This window comes from Trachurus trachurus (assembly GCF_905171665.1).
Source record: "Trachurus trachurus genome assembly, chromosome: 3".
NCBI classification, from domain to species: Eukaryota; Metazoa; Chordata; class Actinopteri; order Carangiformes; family Carangidae; genus Trachurus; species Trachurus trachurus.
This window is the reverse complement of record NC_139893.1, coordinates 20,640,599-20,668,337: the sequence shown is the minus strand read 5'-3', so window position 1 is coordinate 20,668,337 and position 27,739 is coordinate 20,640,599. Positions and strand designations below refer to the sequence as shown.

Genomic DNA, 27,739 nt, shown 5'->3' with positions numbered 1-27,739 from the left:
CTCACACGGGCCTTTCATATGTGTTATTTATGTAATTATCATGCTCATGAATTGCGGATTGTCAACAGAAGTTTGAAGATGAAGCGCTGTGTCAATTAAAGTGATCTGCATTTGAAGTCTGCATCATCCACCACTACAGAGGGAGCAGCTTCTCTGATGTGCAGGCATGAATACAAGCGAATGCATGTGATTAAATATTGTTTCCTATTATTGTTTACTTGGAGATTTCTCTGAAGTTAATTCAGAAAGTCTCTCACATTGAATCACTTTGAGCCGCACATCAGAGAGCGAACTTGAAATCAGATGCTTTTGGTTTTTGGCTTTCTCGTGGAAAGTTATTTAAGAGATTTATTTCAAACAGTTACTCTTGTCAGGCTGATCTAAAGCTTTGGAATTTCAGAAATGTGTGATTCTCTCCAGAGCCATCATCAAACCAGACTGAACAGACTGAAACTTTCCACAACATGTGTTCAATCAAACACATCTTGGCTTCTCAGAATCCTCTCCAGACTGGACATGTGCATCTACAATTGCTATTGTTGCAAGCTGACTGATATTTCATCAAAATGCACCTCTGAGTTGGTCCTGGTCATCATGGGCCTTTATATGCAAACAAACTAACATCCAGCCATGAATTAGAAAAAGAAACCTAATAATGTCACAAACACAGTTAGGTAGTGGGGCCAAATTTAGCTTGCTTTCAGCAGCGCGGGTAGTGACTAGCTAACAGCCTTAAGTGCTGCAAACTTTGTGTTTGACTTGAGTGCTGCTCATACCAGTTTTTGTCATGTGTTTGCAGGTCCAGTGCTTTCTCTGTGCCGAAGAGCCTCATTGAGGCTGCTTGGGAGCAGTGAGGATCCCCAGATTCCCTCCTGTATTAGAGACAGACTCAAAGCTGTTGGCAGTGAATAGTAGTAGAGTGAGTGAGTGAGTGAGTGAGTTATGAATTGGTCTGACTCCGTCAACAGATTAAAAAAAAAATTCTGTTCACAGCCTGTCACAACATTTTTTTTAAAGCAGCACCTAATGATACAACTAGCAACTTTTTTTTGACAGAAGCATTGCTACTTTCCCTGGTAATAGGCATACCTCTCTGTGTGACATCACCACACGTACTGTAGGCTGGTCCTACGTGTGTGGTGATTTTGTCGGATGGTGTCACGGTTATGAAATCAGGTTTTTGGCAGTGCATAGCAGCAGCAGTAGCTCAGAAAAGACTTGGAAGTGACTGCTGGTTGACATGTTAATTGTAATCTTAATGAGCTGCATTTCAATCTCTCTATTTCAATTTAACTCTGTCAATTTATCCAATATATGTTGTTGATGATATGCTTTTGACATGTTTATTTTTGCTATAGTTATGGTAAAACATACATATTAGTAGTTTTTTGTTACACTGACTGATATTATCGTAGTAAGTTAAAATCTATGTTTCATAATTTCTCAATTTTATGTAGCCTGCTGCTTCATTTTTTGGGAGAATATTAATGGATATTGGCATTAAAAATAAAATATTGAAATATTCGAAATACCATATTGAAAATTATCATGAAATCTAAATGTATGCTTTTGGTGAGTACTGTATGTAATATCACTGTATCACATCAACTGACTAACAACTCATGTTCTTGTAATCTTCACATTAGCATGCAGTATCCAGAAGTTTATGATATCCTTCTTACTGTCTAGATCCTGCTGGCGTAGTGAACTGTAAAGAGAGTGAGGTTTTGCTTGCTAAGCTAATCACCTCTCAGAACAAATTTAATTCAGTTGCACGCTGTTTGTATTTACGCCTGTATTACCATGCGTTTTTCCTTATTCAGATAAGATGATAGAATACAGATAACAAGTTAATAACATATGTAAATGGGGTCCTTTAGTCTCATTATGAATAACAACAATGCTGTTCCAGCTGATTACACACTCTCAGAGGAAAGGCTTCATGCAATTCCTGCCATAATCACACCATATTATCATTTCTTTTATCAGGTGTTTTACATCTGCTGTGTCCACTCACAGAGCCGAGGTTCACTTAGTATCTCGAGCTAGCTTTGTAGTCTGACTTCAATTTGGAATGAGACTGTGTCTAGGATTTGAAAAATTTACTGATAAGGAAGGATAACAAACACATCAGCAGCAGCAGCATTCATCTGGCTGTCTTATTTAGTGAGACTAGTAATGGCTGAATGGCTAAATCTTTATACAACCACAGCCGGATCCAATCCTGTCAACTTTCTAATGTGGAGGGGCTCTTGAACCCTGAGGTCACACTGCATCCCATATTATTCATCCCTACAGTTGGAGGAAAGAGCCTTTGCTGTTTTCATTTCGCCATTTTCATCTAATTTGTTTCACAGCCTGACTGGTCCAAGAGACAAGTGTTTACAGTTTTCAGAAGACTCACTGATCATGTGTTCCAACAAAATGAGGTACGAGGCCTAAAAGAGCTCAGAGCACAATTCAATCCAAGTGCAAAACTAAGAATCACACCAAGCCAAAGTAATTAACAATTAACATTGTATAAATTCTCCCTGCTCACTTGCTTTTAATGGGAGAAAGAGGAGGAGAAAGGAGGAGTAGGGGTGGTTGCGGGTAGCGAAAAACTTTGAGGTTTCAGAAAACAAACTTTGCCAGGCATTCTTTAGACTTCGTTTGGCCAAGTCTGAATCAAAGCGAGCGGACAATCTTCCCTTTCATCTCTCTGAAGCTGTGAAGGAACAGACTGTGTCCTGCCATGGCTGTGAACTTGTACAGCTTAGCACTGTGAAGGCCACAAATTTTTTTTCAGAGGGTCGTCCTTTGAGTGTATTTTTTTCCCTCTCTAACCTTTTGATCTAAATCTTCTTAACTTTAAATGAAGTGCTTCAGCCTCTTGAAGATTCAGAGCTTTCATGTCACTGTTCGTTTTGAGATGTAAATCCTCTTGGAGACATGATGACTTGACCATGTTGATCAAATACGGTCGGAACTTAAGTATGGACATTCACTCTCTCTTTCATTGTTCTATTCAGTTAAAATAACCTGTCTCGCAAAAAGGCAGCACAACTTCACTTTTGAGCTAAAGATCAGATCTCCAAGTCTGACATTTGTTGGATGTTTTTATTTCATCTTTAGTTACTGTACCAAAGGTGAATTACATTTTGGGGATTTAAGTGTGAATTTAACCACTGTATCCTGTAATACTCACTGCCCTGTGAGTTATATACATGGTCACAAAGCGCTGCCATGAAACTTTTCTGACGATGCAACCCCTCAATATGCTGTGCAAACTTCAATTAGCTCAATGTAATTTCAAAGGATTTGTATATTATGGCAGTGATGGAGACGGATTTCTCTTTGACTGCAAAAGCCTCATAGGAAAACATGACAACATTTCTTATTCCTATTCTGAAATAAATTCACTTGCTTAACTGAGTCATAAACATAATGAATGCACAAATACTATGCAGTCAAGGTTCAGGATTTAACTTACTGATTCATAAAAATATGGAAATAACAGTGCAGTGCTTATACCCTGATAAACCAATGCTAATTATCAAAATAAAGTACTAAATAGCCATAAAACAATAGTTAAAACTCATTGCATAATAAAAGCTGTACAACAAAGGCAGCTGTATTGTTAAAATGTCGGGTTTAACAGCAGCAGAACAGCAAGGACATCAGGGCCAGTAACAATTGTGGCTGATAAATCATTGTTTCCAAAGGTCTACCTTTCAGACCAAGGCAGGCTCAGCAGTGTTTTGATCAGCCTCTGATTTAAATTGTAGCATAAATCATGCATTTTGGTTTGCATATATTCAGATGAGCACTGACATATTGGAATCTTCTGAGGCATTATACCAGTATAAATGTTACGAGGACATAAAAAGACAATTATAAATGAAAAGCACAACAGCCTCAGAGAGATTGCTCAAAAAATCTAGGGACTACTTCCAGTGAACACCTGGTCCCCATTTGACTTATTCTGGTCATGTGACAAATGAGAGACCTTGCTTCACGTAGCCTGCTTTGCTTTCATATGCTGCCAAGGACAGAAAAGTACACTGAAGTGATGTTTGAGTAAAGTTATTTTTTTAAAGAGAGGCCATAAGGGCACACAGAACGAACTCTTCTCCCCATTCACCATACATGATTTACAGGACAGTGAGAAATAAACATTCCTGTACCCAAGCCTGTCCCGACCAAGCTGTGCCAGGGTTCAGCCAGCCAGAGGAATAAGAGGAATCCCTGGCGCTCTGTGCTTAGTGCTGCTAAACAGGCTTTTGTATGTGCTATACACAATGCTCCATCACTGGCACTTTGGACAGCATGAGGGCCCTGCTGCCAAGGGAGCTCCTAGCTGTTGTTCTTTTCATCTAAGTTAAGCCACTTGGCCTGCAGCAGAATGGACACGAAGAAGAAAGGACGAGCAGAGAGGCTTGAGGGAGATGGCAGGATTCCTCCCCGTCTCCCTCTGGGACATGTTTCCCCTGCATTTTATCCTCGCACCCTTGGTCTGATTCACCATGAATTCTTTGGAACACTTTGGTACCGCTTAATTTACATGTATGCCAACAGGCTTTTAATGTATTTAAAACTTGGATGATGTTCAAAGGACACTATAATTCCTCTGAAATAGGCCTTTTGAAGGCTTTATCTTGTTCTTTCTCTCCTGGCTAATCTTGGAGCCCCACAGTATGCCAGAGCAATTTTTCTAATGCCAATTAAGCTTGACATTAGCATAAAACAGTTTTTTGAGTTTTTCTTTTCTTTTTAAATGAAAGAGTAATGTTAAATGGACACTTATTTATAGTCCAATCGTCTGTTTGGAGTTGCAAAATTGTGTAACATCATTAGAATGAAGGAACTTGGTCATTGGTCATTATTTCTATACTGACTCATTAACAGATAGAAACATAAAGGCTATGTGCTATATATATTGTATGTATGTGCTAATTGGCACTCCCTGTGGTATAATGGCACACATTCTGCTTTGTGTCCAAATGAAGAAGGTTATGTTATGTTATGCTATTAATGCAGAACATGGTGTTGGCAGTCTCTTTCATTTCTCCCAAGAACTGTAGTAATTGCCACAGAGAGCTAGGAATCAATTAATTACCATTAGGGCTTCATTCCAGAGCACAGTGAAATACACAGAAAATGGTTTTTCATTAGACACAAATGTGCAAATATGACCCAGAGGAGAAACATAAATTCTTAGCAGATTTCTTGCATTTTTGAGTGGAAGTTAAAAGCTTCGTTCTTTCCCCACATGGAGAGCTGGGACACATTCCACTCCCAGGAAAAAAGTGGAAGTCCCACTCAGGGGAGTGCTGTGGGAAATCTCAAGCTGTTGTCATACTGGGTTCTTGTTTTTCAGAGTTTAGAAGAGTGGGACCAAATAAATCGGCAGCATAACTTCTATTACTTTGTGTGGATCATTTAAACTATTCTAAACAGCTCCATTAATCAAATCCTTTGAAGTAAAATAGGTTATTTAGTTGACTTGATTGAAAAAGTAGACTGTAAACAAAACACTTAGGACACACACTGGGTGCACTAGTTTGTACACATCTGATTAGGAAATAAATGAAGATACAACATTGAATTTGTTTCAACTCATTTATGTTTTTCCTACAGGGAATTTTTCAACCTGAATGTTTAAGTTTTTAACATAAGATATGTTCAAATGTTTTTTCTTCAAACCTGTACAGAGCTGTGGTTCACCATGAGGTGTTAGGACAGGAGGAGTTTCGGAAAGCTGTTTTCACACTACATTTCCCATGAGCCTCCACACACATGGTGAAATTCTTGGACCGACGCAAGACGGATGAAAGCGAAAGCATTTGCCAAGAATGTTTTCATTAATCAAGAATGAAAGTCGGAGGTTCGAAGATGATCAGATACCATCACAATCTTTGTTCGGTCAAAATACGCAATGCATTCTGGGTAGCCCTTACTCCCAAGGGTGGTGTCGGAAAATCTCAATATTGAGGGATATACAGCCCTTAAACTTTCCCCTCAACTTAATTTTTCTGAGAATCGGGACAGCACTAGCACTAGCGGGAGCGCACATTTTTGAGATAAGGGTTAAGATTGAGGGTTAAGAGAGGAATTGGAATTCACCCTTACTTTAGTAGCCTAACATTAATAACAGGCTTTTAAATGAGACAGGCTTGCATTTCTAATTTCCTTTGTTTGATAGGCTAGGTAAAATTGGTCATACTAGTATCTTAGTATGATGTCTCACTTTCTTCTGCTCCCATTTACCCTGTTAAAAGCACTGAGGCAGCTAGCGGTCTGCAGTGGCTTTTGTCAGTCACTCACACCCTATTGTTTCTTACATGCCGATTGTCGTGTTTACTGTAGGCTATTAATGTAAGCGCGAGACCACGTACTGAATGAATCAGGAAAACTTTATTTTACTCTTCTTCTGCTCTCTTAATCATAACAACCCTTGTGTCGCCCACAGGGCCCCCATGTGTCCCCACATGGTATACCTTTTATAAACACATACAATAACACCACACCGATGTTCAGCGAATTGGAGGCATGATTCTGCAATGGGAAGCCAGGATAGGCTGACAGCCCATGAGACATGCTCCAGTCATATACAAGGTTTATCTACGCCATTATACCTTCCCTTCCTGTTACTGACCACCACAGGCCTGAAGGAAACTGCCTTGTAGCTTCATTTTCAGTGTATTTTAGGCAAGGCAAGGCAAGGCAATTTTATTTGTATAGCCCTTAGACCCTCACATCGACTGAAGAAAAACTCCATTGAAAACCCTTTTACTCATGGTGTCTGTTGTGTTACCTGTTGTCAAACTGTGAACTCAAATTTATTTTGGGGACTTGACGCACGATATCCGTCTACACACATGGATAATGATGCAAAATCTTGTGTGTAATCTTTGAATATCTTGGGCCAGCTCTCTTCCACTGGGAGCCTGTGTTGTGAAGAATCTGACTATATTTCTGCCAAAGAAGCATTTTACAGCCAGACTTGTACAGCAAGTAAAGCAAGTAAAATGGCTCCATAAGCTGAAACAGGTACTTCAGTGGTATCACCTAAGTGGGAAAAAGTGACCAATCCATCAACAATGAGGGATGAAACAGCAAGTGTAAAGCTCTAGCTCTTCTGAAGCAGACGCTGGTTTAAGTAAACTCAAGAGTGCTGTGCAGACATTCCTGGAAAAAAGTTGGAGAAGAGAGTAGTGCTGTCAGGGAATAGGTCTCAGAGTAAAGAGACTTTGAGATCTCATCTGAAGAGTCCGTGAACACGTCTCTCAACACTCTCTTGTGTTTCTGTCTCATTATCTGATGCTTTAATCACATTTCTGCTCCTTTGTGATGCCGCTGTGACAGTGCTTTGCTGCTGTCACCTCACAGCTACTGTGGGGTAGCAGATTCGCTGCCTCAGAACAGCGCACCCAGATTCACTGTAAGAGAGACTTTTAAAGGAGAGCCACATAACGCAGGCTGTCATTCTGTCTCAGCAAAGGCCAGCAGAAGCCGAGAGTAAACAAGATAATTTGTGAACTTCATAATTTTCTTGAGAGGAAATAAAGAACTGTTCCTGTCCTTAAGTATGAGACCAATCCCCCCCCCCCCCCACCCCCCCCCAAAAAGTGGGAGTGCAACCCATTAGCAGCAAGTCACTCGCACTGATCGTCAGCATTAGAAAGTGCTTTCAACTCTGCTGGCTGTCAGCAACTCTGGCAGCTTGGAAGAGCTTTAGCTTCAGCTCTGAATCTTAGCAGAGGGGCTGTGGTCGGCAATGACAAAATCAGTTTGAACTCTTGTGCGGAGGATCTGTTAAAAGGGGTTTCGGATCAAAGCCGCCTAAGTGGGTCAAAATTACCTTGACCATCTGAGAACAGTCACATTTTGAAGGGGGGCGGGGGCAATCTGCAATGTAGAGGGTAGATTAATATTTTGCAGAGCAGATTCCTCCCAAAGACGTCAGATCAAAGCACAGCAAAGCTTTTATTTCTTCTCTTCCGACGTTCCACTGGCTCAGTGTTAATTTGATAATTTGGATGGCGCTTTACTCTGCGTGTAGCATGGTGAAAATGAAAATGTGTTTACCTTCTCACTGTTGGGAGACATGTCTGGAGATGCCTCTCCTTTGCTTTTCCATATGAGATACTATAAAAAATAAAAAAAAATGTATTTTTGTTGTTAGGAATATAGATGTACTCAGTATCACATCCAGATGATGACAGTGTTGAACACATTTACCAACAGCGGGGACATTATTTAAGATGCAGAACCAAAATGTAATTTTCAGTTAATCTTTATTATCATTTCAGCCATGCTGTGCAGCCTGATGGATGAGGATGTAACCTAATGACTTCCGTGATATATTATGGACATTACGCTTTTTGCTTTCGATAGAAATCTCTCAACGATTAGGTGGATTGCCATGAAATTTGGTGCAGACATTTATATGCTCTTCAAAATGACTGCCTTCCTGTCGCCTTTCTCACTCTTTTGTGCCTCTGATATCACCCCTGATAAGGTTTAAAACTACAGCTTTTTATTTTGCACAAGAGCAGTCATTGCCTCCCAGTGTGAGCCTTTGTGGAAAAGAGGCAAGATCTCAGGCTAAACCTACTCCAGGCAAAAATTGTTTGGTATTGAGGTAGTAATGAGCCATGGCAGTTACTCAATGGGAGCTCTGTATGAGCAAATGGACAAGAGGAGAGCGGCCATAATGGATTAAAATCAGACAAAAACCTGTATTGACAAATCACTGCAGCTTGTCTTGTGCTTTCAGCAAAATCACCAGGAGGGAACAAATAACTGTTTGCTTTCCCCTCCTGAAGACCTGTCTGTTCGGTGTGTACCACCTTTAGCTATACCATGGCTGAAATGTTATAATACCACTGCTAGGTTTCATGCATCTCTATTTGTTGGTTTGTTAATTTGTTATTTATCAGCAGGATTGCACATACGTATGTACTGAATCAATTCGCAAACTTGGTGGTGGGATGGAGCACAGGCCAGAAATGCACCCAGTGAAATTTTGGTGAGGATCCAGTTAAAGGGTGTATCCAGGAAATTTCTAACTCTTATTTGGGAGAGGGCATTTTTCAACATTTTCATCTATTTCTAAGAAGATAACGTAAGACATGTGAATGGGTTACACTAACAATTTGGTACAGATAATAATCTGGATCTATTGGGAAAAATGATCTTGGTGGAGGTATGTGCTCTACTGAGTGCTATTCTAACCGTTTTTTATTTCCCTCATTTTAAATGAATAACAAATACTTATCTATATTCGAATCAGATGTCATTAGCAAATGTGTTTTGTGCCATTAATTTCTGCTTTTTAATGCACATACTTTTTTTTTTTAATGAATGGTATTAGACAGGGGGGAAATGTCTTACTTTAATGGAGGACTTAGTGAAATCATCTTGCCTCGGTTCATAGAGGTAATTTCTGTTTTAACGTAGGCCTTGCTAATTCCAGCCTGGCCTTTGGTACATGTGAGGCAGTCCTTTAAAGACGGCTCGCTTTTGAAGCCTGCTGGTCGAGCTGTTCAAAGCTGCAGCTGTTTTTGGTGGTGTTTGACAGCTTTAATTGATGTTTATTTTGGCATCGAGTTTCATTCCTTTCATGCAAATGTCCTGCATGCAGCAAAATGGGTCAGGGCAGCGCTAGGTGGGCTCAGTTTGTGTGTATCAGGATAAGAGCAAAGTGCTTAACGAATTTACATTTTAGATCACAGAATATCAACAAGCGCAACAAAAAGCAGTCACACTAATGCTTAAAATGAAGAAAGGCTTCACAAGTCTCTCTTTGATTAGATAATGGATGGTGAAAACATTGTGGAGCATATTAATATGTCTTAAATTACAAAGAAGCCTTTTCTTCAGTTTCCAGAGCTGAATAATGAGGCTATAATTTTCATCTGTACTTTAATGTTATGTGACAAAAAATATCCATCCCATTAACTTTTCTCCTGTTGATGTTTTATGAGGGATTTTTGTTGTTGTTGTTGTTGTTCCCCCACGTTTGCTGTCTGTGCAACTGCTGCCAGTCTACCCACCTGTAGACCTGCAGAGAGTCAGTCGCCTCTCAGACATTCTGGCTCACCGCATGTACTCCTCCTCCTTCACCTCTCACACCCATCCCGTCATGCTTTTCCCCTCCACCAGCGCTGACATCACCATGGAGGCACGCAGGGGCCTCCTCATCTGCTCCCAATTACAGCCTCGCAAACTTCTCCACGGAAAAAACGTCAAACAACTTGAGACCTTGAGGAAACAAACTGGTGTCAAGGCTCGCCACCAGTGGGTCCCGCAAGGTGTGGATGTGTGTGGGATCATCCAATGACATTTTGCTTCAAATTAAGGGATCAGTAGGATTCACAGGATATTACCATGGATGTGAATGTGGAGATGTCAGATGTTCTGACACAGAAAGTGAGACCTAGATGAACAGGAGCCCAATGAGATAGACTTGAAGCATGAACTTGTTTGTCCTCTCATTCCCAGAAGAAAAATGACAGACAACTTGCATGTGAACCCTGAGTTTGTCCTGTGCAAAGTGCATAGGGGACCATAAAGTCTAGATTAGTCCAAAAAATGAAATGATACAAATGGCTTTTTTCAAATTTGTTGCTGTTTCTGGTTCATCATCAACATATTTTTTTTATCCTCTTAAACTTACTCAGCTCTCTTTCTCAATTTTTCATAAGCATTTTAGCTTTGATAGATGGAGGGAGATTTGTACTTCGTACCAAGAAAATATGCCTAATCTTGGATTAAACTGCACTACCATTTAGAGGTCAGAGGTACACTAGCAGTCATCATGCATCAAAGTCAGATACAGTAAAGCACAAACAGCACTTACCCCAGACCCTCTTCGAGTCAGCTGCGTGTAACACTGGACAGCTGAGAACACAAAACATGAGCAGATGCTGGTTTCTATAAGTTTGTTACTTATGTAACAGGGCAGTTAAAAAGGTGTGTACCTTTTTATATAGTGTTTCCTTGTATGTGCCCCCTAAGGGGCGTTTCCACTGCAAGAACTTCGGGGTAATTTTACGGGGCTTGGGCCATTGGTGTGTGTCTCCATAGCAGGAATCACCTCTGAAGGATGATCTCCAGTAACTTTTATGGGGGCTTAACTAGTCCCTGCCCCGGGGTAGGTACTCTGAGCGGCCCCGAAACACTCCCAGGTGGGGCTTGAGCTTTACTCAGTGCTGATTGGGTATACTCAAAATGATAATGTATATTTGCTTTGCAGCAGTGATGGCAATCGCAATAGCTTTTGGTGACATGCCCCTTACTAGTACCTGTAGTTGCATAGGCGCCACTTTCTGTCTACTCCTTGTCTTCCGGTGCCAAAGCGATTGTTGGCCGGTGTCCAGGTCGCTGAACCATAATATCCTGGCGTGGTACGTGCTGTTTGGGTGTTGTATGTAGCTAGTACATTTCTCATGATATGTCTCTGAACCACTGTTAGTTCTTGTTGCTGCTATCATTACATCCTGTAGGAGTAACTGAAATATGTATATAATATTACTTATACATAGATATTATTTTTAAAGGAAATTATTAATAACTTAAATAAAGATATCATAATTGTTATTTTTGTCTACATCTGTGCCTGCATTCATTTGTGGCCATATTTGTGCATATTCTGTTATGGGGACCCTAGTTATTTGCTATTATGGTGTTCTCTAATTCTTTGGATGAAAGTCCCAGGGTGGTGTGGTTGGGTTAAAACAAACAAAAGTAAATCTCTAGACCTGCCACTTGCAGTTATTCTGTTTGCCACTACACTAACAGCTACCAGTTTCAAATTGGTGTTTTGCTACATCTGGTTACATTGTCGAGGTGGTATCAATTTTCAGTCCTTTACTCACCAGGGGTTGTTTTAACTGGTGGGAAGAGAAATTATTGAAAATCTTATTCTGCTTGTATTTTTTATAACTTCTTTTCTGTTGTTGAAGTTACCATGCTAATAAGCTAGCTGCAGTCCCGCCAGCTCATCATGTTCCAATAGCACTTCTTAGAAGTCATATCATAACCTGTCATATTGTAAATCTAAGAGCTTTAACATGACTGCCAAAATCATTTTAGGAGACCAAGCAATTTATCCTTAAATATATTCATCACATTTTTACAGTTGTCATTTATTTATTGTTATTTTTTTTCAGAAATTCAATTTAAAGAATCATCTTCATTTATGTCATTATAAAACTGAACTTAAGTCAGATATGTACCTGAAAAGTTTTGATATGTACCTTAAAAGAAAAAAACTTTATTAGCTAAATATTGTCTTGTCAATTGGTTCAGTTTGCAGCTAACCCAACACAGCATCTCCCCATGAGCTATTTTGTAATAACCAATCTTTGCATAAGATTTGTTTTTTGTGGTGCATGCTGTGATTTGTATTTAGGCTACATCCACACAACACAGTTTTATTCTATGGAGGCCTTTTGCAATGTTTACATCTGGCGTCCTGCAAAGTTTTCAGACTTTTGGAAACACTGCTGGCCCTGTCTTTGTTTGAAAACTGGGGTTGCATTGTCGTCTGTTCCACTCCAAAATTTCTTCTTGTACCAATGGACAACAAAAGGCACAACCTCCAACAGAATGACATCACTGGCCACTTTGGACCCTCCATCTCCTCTCCCTTTTCACCCACCCCCACCTTCAGAGTCACTCGTTGGACCGCCAGCCAACCAACTGGCCAACCTTTCTCTCTCTGGGAACACAACTTCATTACAGAGATGAATTGTCCTATTGTGAGGACCCAACTGCCCCCTCTTACAGAAGAGGGTGGAGCCATGCTGGACACTGGGGCATCATGCGGTGACCTGGCTTCAGGGGTCATTTCACTCACTGTTTGGAAAGCATCTCACGTAACGCATCACTGGATGACTGCCTCCCCTTCTCAGCCGAGAGCCCTCACATAGCCACACCAAGCCCCTGTGCATTTAACATCTTGGTCCATCTTTGGACACTTATGGACACCTACACATGAACATGACTTTTTTTTTCAAACTTATATAGGAAAAACAAACTTTTGCAGATGATTCTGAAATACTTACAGAGCTTAATGATGTTTGACTTTGATTTCATTCTTCAATGTGACCCTTGCTGTACAGATATGAAAGGAGTTTGAAAGGAGCTTCATTTACTGGCTCAGGCTAGATTTAATGTCTTTGATGGTGGTCTGTCTGAATAGAAGACTAACAGTTGACCGTGGTTTCAATTGTGTGAGAAAGAGGACAATTTCTTCCTAAGGCATGTGCACCGTCAGGCCCTGCCAGCTTTATCAACTATGTGTGGAAAATCCATCCTTTTTTGCAAAGAAAGCAGGAGACAGGCAAAACTTTAGAGGCAGACATTTGGGTGGTCAGTTTTAAAGTGCCAGGCTGGCTGGAGTGTGTTTGATCAGCTCCTGGAGGAAGCAGCAGTTTTTTCCTGTGGAGGAAACTGTTCTTGGATGTCACTATAAACTGTACAAGCCTGAACATAAGCATCTCTCAACAGGACAGTGAAAAACAATTGCGTAGTCATAACACTGCAAAAGTAAAAACTGATGGTTTTAAACTACTTTTAACCACTGAAAAGCTGACTATGCACATGTGTTCTTCTGCTGCCACACCCTGCTTCACCTTAATGTAGCATCTACAGTGGATGAGTTCATACTGTATGTGTGTAGTTCAAGGGAAAAATTGCAGTAACTACGGATGAAAGGTCTCATTAATGGCCAAGATCAGCTTAAAATATTGTTTTTGCTGACCTCCAGTGGTTTAACTTCTATCTTCGCTGCAGTGATGTACAGGTGTGTGATCAGTACACTGTGACAACACCCGTGGGTGTGGCTGCCAAGAGAACAGAGCTCACCTGAAAGGTCACTTGAAAGTTTTAAATTAGAGAGGATATTGAACCTCAGATCTTCAGCATGGTGGTTACAAAGTCAGTCTTGAGTACCACCATTTTTTTTCAAGAAAGGATTCAGGGCAATTTAAAGGGATATTCCGGCGTAAGTTTAACCTATGGTCCAACGCACCGTGACACAGAGTTAGACCCCCCCTTGAGAGAAAGTTGCTGTATAAAGTATAACTGGAGGAGAGTGGGTGAGTTGTTTTGTCTCTTTTCAATAGAAAGGTAACAGATGTTTGATGCCTCGTATTATGGGATGGGCCCCTGTTTGTACTGTTGATGCAGTTTGGTGCTGTTCTGAGCATTATTTGTGGCTATGAGTGGCTTTTTGATCGCGGTTTGCGTGTGGAGAAAATAGACTTGCTAAAGTTGTGACAACTAGAGAAGCTAGCGGTCAGCAGACTTCATCTCTCGAGGGGGGGGTCTAACTCGGTGTCACGGTGCGTTGGACCATAGGTTAAACTTACGCCGGAATGTCCCTTTAAGCGACAAAAATAGACACAATGTAAACTGCACTGCAATACCTTAGTATAAATATTATACCTGTTAAACATCAATATTGTTGCTATGCTAACCACAAGCCATGAGCTCAGAACTGTGCTGTTTCTGGGTATACCTGCTGTTTCCAAAAACACAACATTGTGTAGTACTCATAGAGTTACACACATTGGTGAAGCTGTCCAGTACAGACACAGGATCCATAAAGACGATGATAAAGTGATAAAGCTGATGCTTGTTATTGCTATTCCACTCCTTTTCCTCAGCACATAATCAAAATGCAATCAAAATAGTGAAAGTTGTTTTGAAGGAAAGAAGCCGTCTTGAAGATTGAATCTAACTTTGTTCTGTCATCAGTCGGACCATATTCAAGTGTTGAGGCAAGCAAATAGACTAATGTGGTTTGTGTCAGAAATAGTGCTATAAAAAGAATCAATATGCTTTATTATTTATTTGTTCATGGTAACGTACAGTCATTGAAACATTTTATAGATGTAGAAACCAGCCAGTAAAGAATTAGTGTTGCTTTTATTGCTTTTCTTCTAAAATGTCCTTGCTGCTTTCTCGCCAAGCAGCTACAGGCAGATTTCTGTGGGGTGGCCAGGAGCCAACTCTGAAATGTTTTATTGTTGTGGAAAAAATTATTTTAAATACTCGCTTTACAATGCTGCTTGAGGCATGCCTGTTTCTGCTGACAGCTCTCTGTAGCTTTTTTTTTTGGTTAAATGATATGCTTTACAAGATTTTTTAAAGTAAACACATAAAAAGAACAATGTCAAAGCACTATGTTGTGAAATGCTCTTCGGAATACTTCTGTTCAGAGGGTGCCCCATATTCTGTGTTTTTCTCCGTTGAGCAAGATCAACATGACTTTTGACTTATTCAATGTACCTGATCATTTCTCAGCATAAATCTGTGTTTTCTTTTGGGGATGTGAAAAGTGCAGGATGAGGGATAGCTACTGTATGCTTGTATATGCAAAAAAAGTGCAATAATTAATCTTATCTGGTTATTGCTTCTCTTTCCCATTAGGGGGGGAGGTCTTAAAAACTACAATAGAGCATGGTTTATTTTTATCCTCATCTTTGATTACACCAAGACACTTACAACCAGACTATCCTGACAAGACCTGGAACTCTTTTCCCACATCTACTGTATGTTGATACCTCAAAGTCTCTCCAGCCTCTCACAGCTTCAGGCCCTTCTGTTGCTCCACCTATGAGATTTGATATTTGGAAGAAAAAAAGATATTGAGCAAGTTTTCACCAGTGACAAATTGTAGTTGTGGGGCAGAACATAAATCTGACATTTTCATTACAGTGATTCTGCTTATTTCTGCTCCAGCTAACGACACAGAGAGGACTTCGATCTCTGTTCAATTTACCTCAATACTGGATTAATTTGTGATGACTATAAAATATGTATTAGATTTAAATATTGTTGTTCTGATATGTTTTGGCTTCTATTGGCAGAGGTCTATATTTTCATTTTCCACTCTCACCAAAAGGAGAGAAACTGTCCAGCATTCCTCTGGATCTGTAGGTGAAGGGTCACAGGTCTGTGAACAGGAAGCCTTTTTGCAACAAGAGCCAAGAGGCTCACAGCGCCAAACCATAGCTGTGTTATTCCTAAACGGGCCTCTTCTCCGTGGAAAGTGCTGCTAAATATTTGGGTATTAGCCTGCCATTGTTTTCCTGTGTGGACCTCAGTCTCGCACCTCAAGCCGAATGCCCTGAAGATGATATAACGCTCGGTGCAATTCGATCATGGCCTCTGTGATTGAACCCAAGCACAGAGTGCAATTTCAAAGCCTGCTGAAACTATTCAAAACACCAGTGGCCCGTTAACGGCCCAGGATAATGAATTCCATGGCAGTGCGGGCCTCTATGTGTGGGAGACTCAGAGCTTAGCTAAATAAACCTTGTCTGGCTGAGTGGCCCCACTGGTGCCCGGCCCTATGGGGACGAGCGCAGCCTGGTCTCTCACAGGTCACTGGACAGGCTCAGTGTTAATGACAGCCTCATTTACCCCTAAACTCACCATGACATCCACTAGCAACATCCCACAAGTCACACCTCTACTCTGTCACAAAGGATAGGCTACTGTTGGCAAGGGCATTGTTAGTGGCTCAGCTTGAAATGACAAACTGCGTCTACAGAGGGTTCATAGGAGTTGTGCGTGTGTGTGGTTGAAGCTGATAGCAGAGATCACTAGTCTTCCCTGTGGTGGGAGTGACAACCTCTGATTTTTTCCCCTTCTCTCTTCATTAACTATTCACATTTGGACCTTATGTGCAGATCATCATCGCCACTCAACATGAGTCCAAGCAGTTCAAAGGCAGCGTTGCTTGGAAGTGTGCACACCACCCCGGGAGTCGCCGGGCCTCGGACACCTGCAGAGTGGTGGGTGCTGAGAGCTTGGGTGTGTTTGGATCAGGGACTGAATTTTCCTCTGAAGATGAGGAAAAGGTTTATGGCACGCTCCCATGAGAGTGTCTCCTGCTCTTTGAAGCTCCTGTCTTGGTGGCTGCTCTTATCTCAGGAAAGGATTATTTTATCTCCTCCTGTTCCTTTCTTTCTCTTTTTCTCTCTCAGTTTCCATCAACTCAGGTTTTGTGAGGATCTCTTAGGAGATCTTCTCCTTGCCCTTGCTCTTTCACTCCACTCATTTCCAATTTCCCCCTTTCAGAGTACACCCAGCCCTCTTTTTACCACCACCCCCACTCTCTTCTCTGCTTCCTCTTCTGCACCCCACTCTCTTTCTCTTTTTCCCTATCTCCTCTATTCTACCCTTCCAACACATGACAGACTGTGTAATTAATGAGCATCATAAACCTCTCTTTCTATTAGCTACCCATTAGTAAACCTGGCAAGCCTGTCATTTTGGACAAAAACACACAGCTCCTTCATTTGATCCCCACATCAAAGGGGGAACCCCACTGTTTTCGGCTGAATACACTAATTGTGTCCTCGTTCTGGATGGGGCTACACCCCCATCGCTTCAAAAAAGCAGCCAGTGCTGGGTGCAGATAGCAAAGAGAAGTACAGAAGCAGAAAGTATTGATTATACAGGCCTAAATTTGGAGGGTTTTGACGCTGGGAAGATTACCAGTCATTCAGTTGCATGCCTATATGTCTGCATGTGTGTGTTTATTTACCTTACATCATTTTTGCACTGTTCATTTATACTGTAGACACTTTTTTTTTGGCAAGAAATAGACATCAGTGAGCTTAAGGCTATGTTATGAGTGTTTTTATGCTGCTATTAAGATAAAAAGGAATTTTTAAGTGGGACAGTAAGGAGTCTCATATTTTACACTACAAACTAATAATGTAAAGTACGGGATCAGCAATCTTATTAAGATAAGTTTTAGGAATTCAAATTCAGATTTTTTTCTTCTTATTTCTGTGGTTCGTGTATGTCCCATTAACTTTACTGTGATCTTGTTCAGCTCAATAATATTTCTGTGTTTCCATGGCAAAACAAAGGACTAAACAAGCTTAAAATTGTCAAATGCAGTTTTTTAATATATACTGTGTATATATATATATAGACAGACCTACAAATTTGTATTGACACCTCTCTGTTTTCCAAATGCACCAATAATTTTCAAAACTTTGGGTTGTTAATATGAAATTAATTTTACAGAGAAACATTTTGATATTTTTTTCAAACATAAAAAGGTTGTCTGCAGTTGCATTGTATCCTTAGTGTATAATGGCATATAAAATTGCAGTTTTTATTTTGTTATATATGAAATGCTCTCAAAGGTAGAAGTTGCTGCCTGCCAGGTAGTTCATATACATCAAAGGACTCCATTCTGACATGGGATTTTACTTTTCTTTTGAAATTCAGAAAGTGTCCATGTTCTGTAAGTTTAGAGCTGTAAAAGCAGAAAATATACCATGGTGTCCGGTGATATTGTGGATCCATGTTATTTCCATTGCTTCCAGCAGGCAGAATGGCAAACGCATGCCAGGCTGTCTCTCGCTCCCCGCTTCCCTTTTGCCTGACACATCACACGCTGGGCCACCACAATGGGCTGAGTCACCACCGCTGCAGGAATCAACACTGTACTTCAGTCACGATTGTCTTCTGCCCTTTACAACATTTATGCCCTTTTGTTCCTCAAGATAAAGGCAACAGTCACATGTTTGAGCTTTAAGCGCCCAGCAGCTGCTCTTCTCTCCCTCTATATACTTCACATCCCCCTCCTCACCACCAGGCAGCATTCCTCCTATGGTCTCCACAGGCATGAGGCCCCTAACATTGTTACAAGGACATAAACACAGACAAACTATTAGATACCCCTGAATCTGGCTGTCTAAATGCCCCTCATTATGCCTGTTTCCAGGGTGAATGCTGAGATTTATGGCAGAATGAGCCAGAGTTGGCCACCAAGGTAGGAGCCACCCCAGGACAATAAATACCTACACCAATCAGGCAGGTGTTTAAAGAATGTAACTTTTGTGCCATGAAACTTTTCCACCATTAATAAAACAACAACAAAACAACAAACAAACACACACACAAACTGAGACAGCTGAAATAAGACAAACGCCTCAATGAGAGGCAAATATTTACTTCATTTATTCTCTTATTTGATTATTTGTTGCGCTAAAGCAACCAACTAACTAACCGATTTAATGGGAATAGATTGGAGGTTTGGGGGTTCACGTCCATGAGATGGGACTCTGGCTCCAAACCCCCGCCACCTCCTCTCTCTCAGGCTTCAAAGGCAAAGCTTGGAAATAGGGCCCGCAAAGCCATCTCTCCGTTGGCCTCTTCAAAGCACAGGAAGTGTGTCAGAGGGACAGGCCTTCTTTCCCAGCAAATTCAAGCGGGTTGCTATAATAACAAGCTCATCTGTGTGTCTGTGGCAGACTAGTTCAAAGGGGAGTCTGATTCCTCCTGGTACAACATGTGATGATAGAGTCAGGATGCGGAAACCACTGTTTAGTAAAAATGCAACTGGAGGGCTACATTAGGGACATGTGTCAAGTGTGTAACCTCGTCACTAAAGATGTCCCTGGAAATTGCCTTTTTCCCAGAAATCACCACAGCTCATTTACCATATGCTATTAGGTGCTTAACTATAGAGTCTGTAGACCTCTTCTGCAAGTAGCCTAGTAAGTGTGTAACTACAACACTGGCATGCCCTCTTTGTGGGCTCTGGATTTACAGTTGTGCATGAAGGTCTTATGTAGGCAATGCAATTTACTGTATATGCAAGGGCTCGCTCTATGCCAAAAGATTCACTCTTGCTGGTTTCTCCTCAAAAATATAAATGCATACCAAGGCCGTGCGGCTTCATGAGTCCAAATGGGAAAAAGATAAGGTCACTTTTGGGAGTTTTGGGATATGAGTACATCTCCTTTTACCAGAACCACAGAGGAAATTCTTGAAGTTGGAAAATAGTGACATTTGGACATGATACCATGATAGAAAGTTGCAGATGCGTGGGAAAGTGGCTAATGCCTCTAAAACGGGCATAAGTAAAAATGTGAATGACACAAAATAAAATGCTTCATCTGTGTTTACTGTTTACCTCAATAAAATAGATGTTACAGTCTGCCCGTGTGCTCGACATGCTGGCATCATGGGTACAAGAAGGGAAAAACCTGGCCTTTAAACTTAAACACAGGTTTGTCTTGTTGACTTGAGATTTGAGAAGCAGAAAATTCCTTTGAGTAAATCTGCACAAACTGAAAGCCCTCAGAAACCTTTTTGATTCAAATGTGTTATGTGTATTTAAGTGACCTGTCTCTGAGTTAGGCAGTATCAAATGCTACAGTGGTGCTGTGGATGTTGTTGTGTATACCATTGTCTGTCTTGTGATGTATTGTCTCTCATTGTGCAGTCTGTGAAAACAAATTTCCCCATAGGGTTTCTCTTGGCTATGTTTTATTGTGAAAAAGTAACCTTTGGTCACAAATCATTAAAAAATTGTACAGAAATATTTGTTGTGGCTATTTGCTACATCAAATCAATCTGTGTTTGTTTTCTAACACTTCTAATGATGAAGATGTGGTATGACTGAAAAATGTCTATCCCTATTGCTTTCTCACAAGATGATGTCTACAGTGTGTGTGTATCACTGTCACACTGAGCCTAGCATGAGATGGCACATGGCCTCTGTCTTTTATTATATATTTGAAGACTTCAAAAGAGTCTTAGCCTGCTTTCATCTGCTGCCTCAGTACAATAAGACTGTGATTTCTAAACCTTATTCTCATGTCAAAGACCCCAAAAAGACAGATGCACGCTGACCACAGAACCCAATGTGATATGAATTTCTTCTTGCTGATAAGCTCTGATTTATTAACAAATTACTTTAAATGTCAAGGAGGCAGGTAAAGCTGAACTATGATCTAGCTAATTTAAAAACGTCCTGCTCTATCCTCAGTGTCATTCTGCCATATAGCCTATCCTGCGTAATAATTTTATTGTAATGTTTTGTGAGATTGTAAATGATTAGATGCAAACGATTTAACTTATCACAAACTTCAGGATTAATCAGTCATTCCCCACCTGAACAACTTTGTTTGCAATAGCTTGACATTTTGGATATTTTAGCCTTCTTGCTGTCAGATAAAACAAAACAAATAAACAAACGAAAAAAGAGAGAGACCTTGATTCCTTTGATCTATAGGCGCTTGGCACCAGACATACAAGTGTCCTGGGACCCCCCGCAGGGACCCGTGGAAAAATTCAGGCCTCATCTTTGGGAAACACTGAAAACAATGCGGCGACTCTCAGTGCGTCAACATGCACGTGCTTGCAGGTAGGAGTGAGGTGTTGAAATAGAGGTTTTCTTTGCGCCTCTTTTGCACTTTGAAGAAAAAGCAAGAGTCGGGAAAGCGCAGCTAGTGTCGCCAAGTCAGCTAGAAAAAGTCAGCTACAACCGGAAGTCAAAACAGTTCATTTTCATAGTAAAATTGCAAAAGAGCCATCAAATTGACATGAGTTGCTGTGGGGTAGTTTCTTTCTTGATGACTTGGTTTTTTGTTACAGTATATAGTTTACACAACATCTGCAGGACAACTAGACACTGTGACGAAATTACCACTTTGCAGAAGTGGGCAGGCAAATATGCTAAGCACATCTAGCCTATGTCGGTGTCGCAGATCGCAGCATTATCGTGGCATTAATTATTAGGCCTAGTCTACTATGAAAACATTTGCTTTTTCTTTTTCAAAAGCTCAACAACACTTGGTCTTACGCCATCTTACTTTTCTTTTGTGTGTGCCAATAATTAGGCTAAGTTATTTTGTTAAATAAAAGCCTCTCAGAAATTCGGGGTTTTATTCTGAAAGCGCGGACAGGAAGTTGTGCTTTTCCTTGTGTGCATGTTGTCAGTGGCGGCGCTTTTGATCAAAGGCTCCTCTGGCTCTCCAGTCGCACGGTCCTGTACTGAGCGCAGTCTGCTCTCGGTCTCCACGGACGCTCTCCTCTGTCTGGATATTGTAGCCTGCTTCTTCTTCTTTTTTTGGCTTCTTCTTTGGATTATATTCATCTGATGGTTTTCAACTCCAACTCGATGCATAGAAATGGGTAAACTCCACTCGAAACATGGTAAGGTTTCTTATTCCTGAGAGAAAATCACAGCCGTAGTTTTTTTTTTTTTCTTGTGTGCTGCGATACTTTCAAGTACCAGTATTCATTGTCTCGTGTCTTTCTTTCTTTCTCTCAAGCCGCTATTTGTAAACCGAGGGAGAGTCCAGAAGGTAAGGGTACTTTTATTTGTGACTGTTTTTGTATAACACGTTGGTATTCTCTAAGCATTTCGGTTAGTTTGTGAAGAGCGGAGCAGTTTTCAGACTCGGCTCGTGCCTCATTATGAGCAGCATTACAGCGCGAGGACTCCGACTCTTTGAAGATGGAGCGCTCGTGGAAAACATGAGCGAAGCGCGAGAAAATAGAGTTAGTATAGCTGCTAATAATGCTGCTTCTTTTTGTTGCAGGCGACAGTTTTGTAGTCAATGCCTGTTTGGCGAGGAAGGGAATCGACGACTGGCTCGTTAAGCAGAAATACTACTGCACGAGCTCGCGCCTCGAGCAGCAGGACTGTCACCACAAGAATAACTGCGGTTTGACTGCACGGGTGAGTACGACGTCCACGAGGTTCACGTGCTGTTTATGGTGAAGTGGCGTTTTTTATTTTTATTTTTATTTTTTTTAGAAATGCCCGTGTAATTCTTATTCAACTGTTATCAAGTTACCTCGCGATGTTTGTGCTCATTTCGCACAATTAGGGCGAGTTTCCATTTGTGCTTTTATGAGTGGTGTTGCATGAGGCTTCATTTGGGCTCCGGTGTGTGTCTGTGTTTAGCCCGACGCACTCAAAGTCTTTTACAAACTTCCTTAAAGCTTTTATGTGGTTGACGAACTTGGATCAATAGTGGTGCTTCCTTGTTTGCACATGAGGAGTTACAGTAAATGTTGTTTAAGTCAGTGGGAACTTTACTCGTGACTGTAGCAACACAAGCTGGTAACGCCTCAACACTTCACATTTGTGTCTGTTACAGTCTGTTTTTATTTTCCTGGTGACAATCTGAACATTAATTTCAACACTATTTCAAGTAGGAGCTCTTACACTGGGGACAAATGTTGGTATCATTGGTTGCACTGATCAGTGGGATGTTTTTTTTTTCCAGGTAACAATAGATCAAGCCTGAGTTGAAAGCATTGCCGTGTGACAGTTTGGTGACAAGTGTGGATTGTAAAGGCTGGGGAGAAATGTTGGAGGTCATGCTTGTTTTGTATTTTGGCATTTGTGTAAACACTGTGCTGTTGTTGTCAAGTAGGGAAATCCTTTGGAATTGCTTCAGAGGAGCCTTAAGCCTCTTTGGTTGGTGATGCCTTCCTCAAAGGCAACATGTTTGAGGAATTGGAGCCCATCAAGAAAAGAAAAAAGAGAAACAAAATCACTTCCACCCACAATCCAGACACTTTGAGTTTGAAATGCATCTATCTATTGAATGCAGCATGGAATTCAGGAGCGCTTGCATATTGAACACGTTCAAAACCGTATTCATGATATTTTGTGATATGGATTTCCTTTTAAAATACTTGACAGTTCCTTAAGTTGAATATTGTTTCAATAGACTATAATCCTAAAATCTATGACACATAGCTGATTCCTTTTCTTTCCTTCTTATTTGCTTTTTATAGTGACAAAGCCTTTGCCCTCACAGCATACAGCACTTCTCATGTTAAGGCCATGCTGTACCATGCATTTAAACTGATTATCGTGCAAGCAAAGCACAACTGCACACGCTAGTATGGATTCTTGGAAAAACGCAGCTTTGGTATGTGGATTCATGGGCATGCTGGGGAAGAAAAGACAAACATCCAACTTGAGGAAGTCTTAGGCAAATTAGATATCCACTGATTCCCGACCAAGTTGAGTCCAAAGTCCACTACTGGTTTGATAGATGATGTCTTTGCCTGAAGAGCAGCCAGAATGTTGCATTGTAGGTTGGTGATGAGAGAGGTAGTGGGCCTTTTATGCATCTCTTGTCTGAGGTGACATGTACATGTTTAAGTGTAGGGACAGCAGGAGGTTACCCGCTTTACATGTTGCACTCACATGCTGAAGTTACTAATGCTGATGTGTGGCCAAAGTTGCATTAAACCTCATACAGGATCCCACTTGCAGCAGACGCTGTGTCTACAGGACGTTTTTTCTGGGATTGGCTCTATGAGAAACACCTGAAAGTATGTTATTTCTTTCTTTTAGAGCATAACGGCACTGCTGCAACAGAAAAGTTCTACCATTTACATGGGCACTTATTTATTGAGTGGGGTTCATATGCTTTGGGCAATTTAAGCATTTAAAATCACATTATTACCATGCAATTACCATACATTATTACCACAAAAACAAACAGTCATTACTTTGTTCCTGGAAATATTCATGTGCTTCTTTTCCCAACAACAGTGGTGTGTGTGAAGTTTTGGCCCAGGATGGAACAGGAGCCCCCTGAAAAGGATTAGATGTTTCTGAAAAATTTGGAGTTAGTGGAATTCAGTTTGTATGAATAATTCAAGTCTGGGTGCCTAATGGCTTTTATAGCTCAGAAGGAAAATGAACAAAAGAAGAAAGGTGAATCTAACATCAGTATTTATTTGAGGGCATTTTGCTTTGGTTTTATGATTATAAAGTGAATCCAGAATCTTACATTTTTAATTTTATTCAGAGTGTGATATCTCAACGGGATAACTCCCCGTTGAACCGTTTCACACATGGTGTAAGCAAACAAAAAATGTTGTCAGGTCTTTTGAAAGTTTGATAGTTTTTGTATCATCAACACTGCTAAGGGGAGGCTTCTAACATTTCTGTACACACAGTTTTTACTTCACCGTAAATAAATGATCAATCAGATCATTAATCACACTCAGCAGTTAATAGGATGCATGCTTTAATACAGACTTAAAATGTATTTGCTTTATTTGTCAAAAGTTACATGATTATATGAGGTCCCGGAGCATTTACAGAATAGACACTAAGTAATTTCACTTGAAAGTACATAGTAAAAATTATTATGAAATCCTCAGAAATGATTTCAAGTGTTGAATTATGTATTCTTCTTAAGAATGAATTCATAGCCTTCTGCAAATAAAGTATTCACCATATCACAAGCTTCGACTGTAGCAGGAGTCTTGATGCTCTGTGAGAAGGAGTTTAAAAGCTCGACCCCACGGCACTTGCAGATAAAAACAGAAGCCAACCTCTTAGGTGCGAGAATGCAAGTCAACTCAAATAACTTTTAAAAGCTGTCTATATTGTATGGAATACCTGGTGAGATAGTTATTTATAGCTGCTGTTCTTTGAGCCCCCCCCCCCCCCCCCCTTCCAGCTGAACCAGGGTCCACGAGAATGTGGGTCGGGTGTCAACAGTAGGGAGTCCACGCTTGGAATTCTTTTGATCTGATCTTTTCCAAACTGTATTCCCTGTTGGAACAATGCCAGTTTTTAACAGAAGTCATTGCTTTCTAGCGTCACGTCACGTTAGCGGCTTTCGTCTTCATTAAGGGCTTTCACATTGAAATTGTGGCTGAGCTCATGCCGATAGACCGACGCTATAGAGATGCTCTTGATGGGGCTTAATGACGTTTCCATGCAAACTCTGCAGCCATTCATGAGACGTGCCGTCAGTGGTGGTGTTGGTTCAGTGTGGCAGACGGTGAGTGAGTGGTGTGGGCAGGTGGATCTTTGGGTTTCAACACATGAGATCCAGGTCATGTGAGCCCAGGCGCACTCTCTCCCCAGTGTACAGCATGATGTCTACACCTACCCATTAATTTGATATGTTATGTGCACCCCCGGTAGAATTATGCTGCTGACATAGATACTGATGGCTTTTTCACAACTTATGACTTGGAAGTTCAAATTTCTGGTGGCAAGTTTATTAGGTTGCTTCTCTTGGCATCAGATGAAAAAGACGTCTCTTATGATTGTCGCACGTCATGAGTGACTTTAAAAATAATCACTCCTGATGGTTGCTTCTCACTAAAGTCACCCCTTTCTGTTCTAAAACCACCCCCTCCCCCTCCTCTGGCTCTCCCCCTCTCCTCCTCTTCTCGCCTCCTAGCCTCCATCTGTTTCTTGCGTTTACCCTGTGGCTGTGTGTCGGTTGAGGCTGCATTTGAAGTGGGCCACGCAAGGAGGTGTTTGTAGTGACACTGATGGCTCCTCCTCCATTGTGAAGCCCAAGGGTCCATGTAGTAAAAGCAGCCCCTCCACCCACAGTCTTTCCAGGCGGCTGCTCTTACAGTTCTAACACTTCTCCCCCCAACTTCCATCAACTTATACGGAACGTATACAAAAAGCAAAGGTACATCTGACGACAGAATGCAACTGAAAAGTGAATCACAGTGGAACTTCTGCCCCCAACCCCCTTGTCTCGCAGTTGGTTGTCAGCTCTTTGATTTTTTTTTGTTGAAAGTAGAAAGGTTTTTTTGGAAGTAGGCCTAAAGCTTTTAAACGCATTCCCTCAGCCTCCTAGTCTGATAAAAGACATGGCAGGTTTTGCGCCCCCTTGGTTTTTTTTGCATCTGCTGTTGTGCTTTTTCTCCCCTTGTCGTTTTCACAAAGCGAGGGCCCTTGTCTAGAAGCTGAAAGCACCTTTCAAATGCAGACTCCTCTTCCTCTTTCTCTCCTTCTTTCTGTCTTCTCCCTGTGCGTTTTCTTTTCCCACCGGCTGGCCTCTTGTGCGTGCTGTGTGACGTATGCCCCTCTCCCACCGGGCTCTACCCCCTCTGTGCTCCCAAGGGACCGAGGGCCTGTTGTTGCTCTTTGAAGAGGCTGGGAGAAAAGTTTGGAGCCACACTCTAAAGAGAAGAAAAGCCTTAGCCTTTGGGGAGGAGGGGTAGCACCTGGCCATAAAGGGGCTCTGTGATTTTTTTTTTTTCCCATGAGAAGATGGGGTGGAAGTCTTGGGCTGATGTCAGCGTAGCTGGGGGACTGGGAGGTTCGGGGACATGCAGGTGGCTTTAATGTCACATCCAGCATCGTATGTCACATAGATTACTCAAAGCTGAAGGAGTTTCTCCTGTGTGACAAAGCAGAGCGGATAACCCCCAGTTGTTGTGAATGGTGCCTTCTGGAAATGACTGCTGTGAAAGAATGACAGTGGTGTAGAGTAAGGTAAAGCACTGGTGGCATGTAGATATTTGACCAGGCTTATCTCACATCTCTCTTTTTTGTGCTAATTATTCTCATTTCTGATGTTCTTAAGAATTATGTTATTGAATTTATCTGGTCCATGACATGTGTAAAGATTGTATAACTCAGATGACACGTTGGTGTTATTAAAAATAAATATATACTTGCCATTTTATAGTATGAGTGAAGTGGGGCTCACATATGTGCAAATGTGCTCATGCAAGTGCATATAAGTGTGCAGTACGTCTGCAGTCAGCTGTCCGGATGCACTCAAGAGATGAAAGGCTTCTGCGGGAATGTGCTTTGAATCTCAGGGGATTAGCAGCTGAGATTGTGCTTTGTTTCCCCAAAATATACGCTCAGTTTGGAGCAACGGATAGCTGTTGATCAAAGTGTCTCTCACCACCCCTTTCACAGTTACATCCAGGCTGCAGGCTGCAGTTGATAGGGTGGCATTTATACCACAATTTCAAGTGATGGTTAGATATAGAGGATCAACTGAAATAATCTCTATCCATACTTAAATTGTCCCTAGCCAGGTATTGCAAAGGTTCCCTAAAATGAAACTAAACAGAACATGGAACAGTGAAGTATCACCAGAGGTTTCTCAGCTTGGGCTGATGATGAGGTGGAACTGTTACTTTAAGTAGAGTGTAAGGTGGTAACAGTGGTGGA

General features: G+C 41.2%; 1 protein-coding gene across 1 annotated transcript in view; it reads left to right on the top strand.

Annotated features, from left to right (window-relative positions):
* Positions 1 to 21,797: 21,797 nt before the first annotated feature.
* Positions 21,798 to 27,739, top strand: part of nkd1 (NKD inhibitor of WNT signaling pathway 1) — a gene marked incomplete at its 3' end in the record, with an annotated part of 30,853 nt that continues 24,911 nt past the window's right edge. Inside the window, exons 1-3 of the mRNA XM_083998215.1 lie at positions 21,798 to 21,969; positions 22,089 to 22,121; positions 22,359 to 22,498. Of these exons, the coding sequence (XP_083854341.1) occupies positions 21,945 to 21,969; positions 22,089 to 22,121; positions 22,359 to 22,498 (198 nt within the window). The 5' untranslated portion in view covers positions 21,798 to 21,944. The remainder of the gene's footprint in view (positions 21,970 to 22,088; positions 22,122 to 22,358; positions 22,499 to 27,739) is intronic.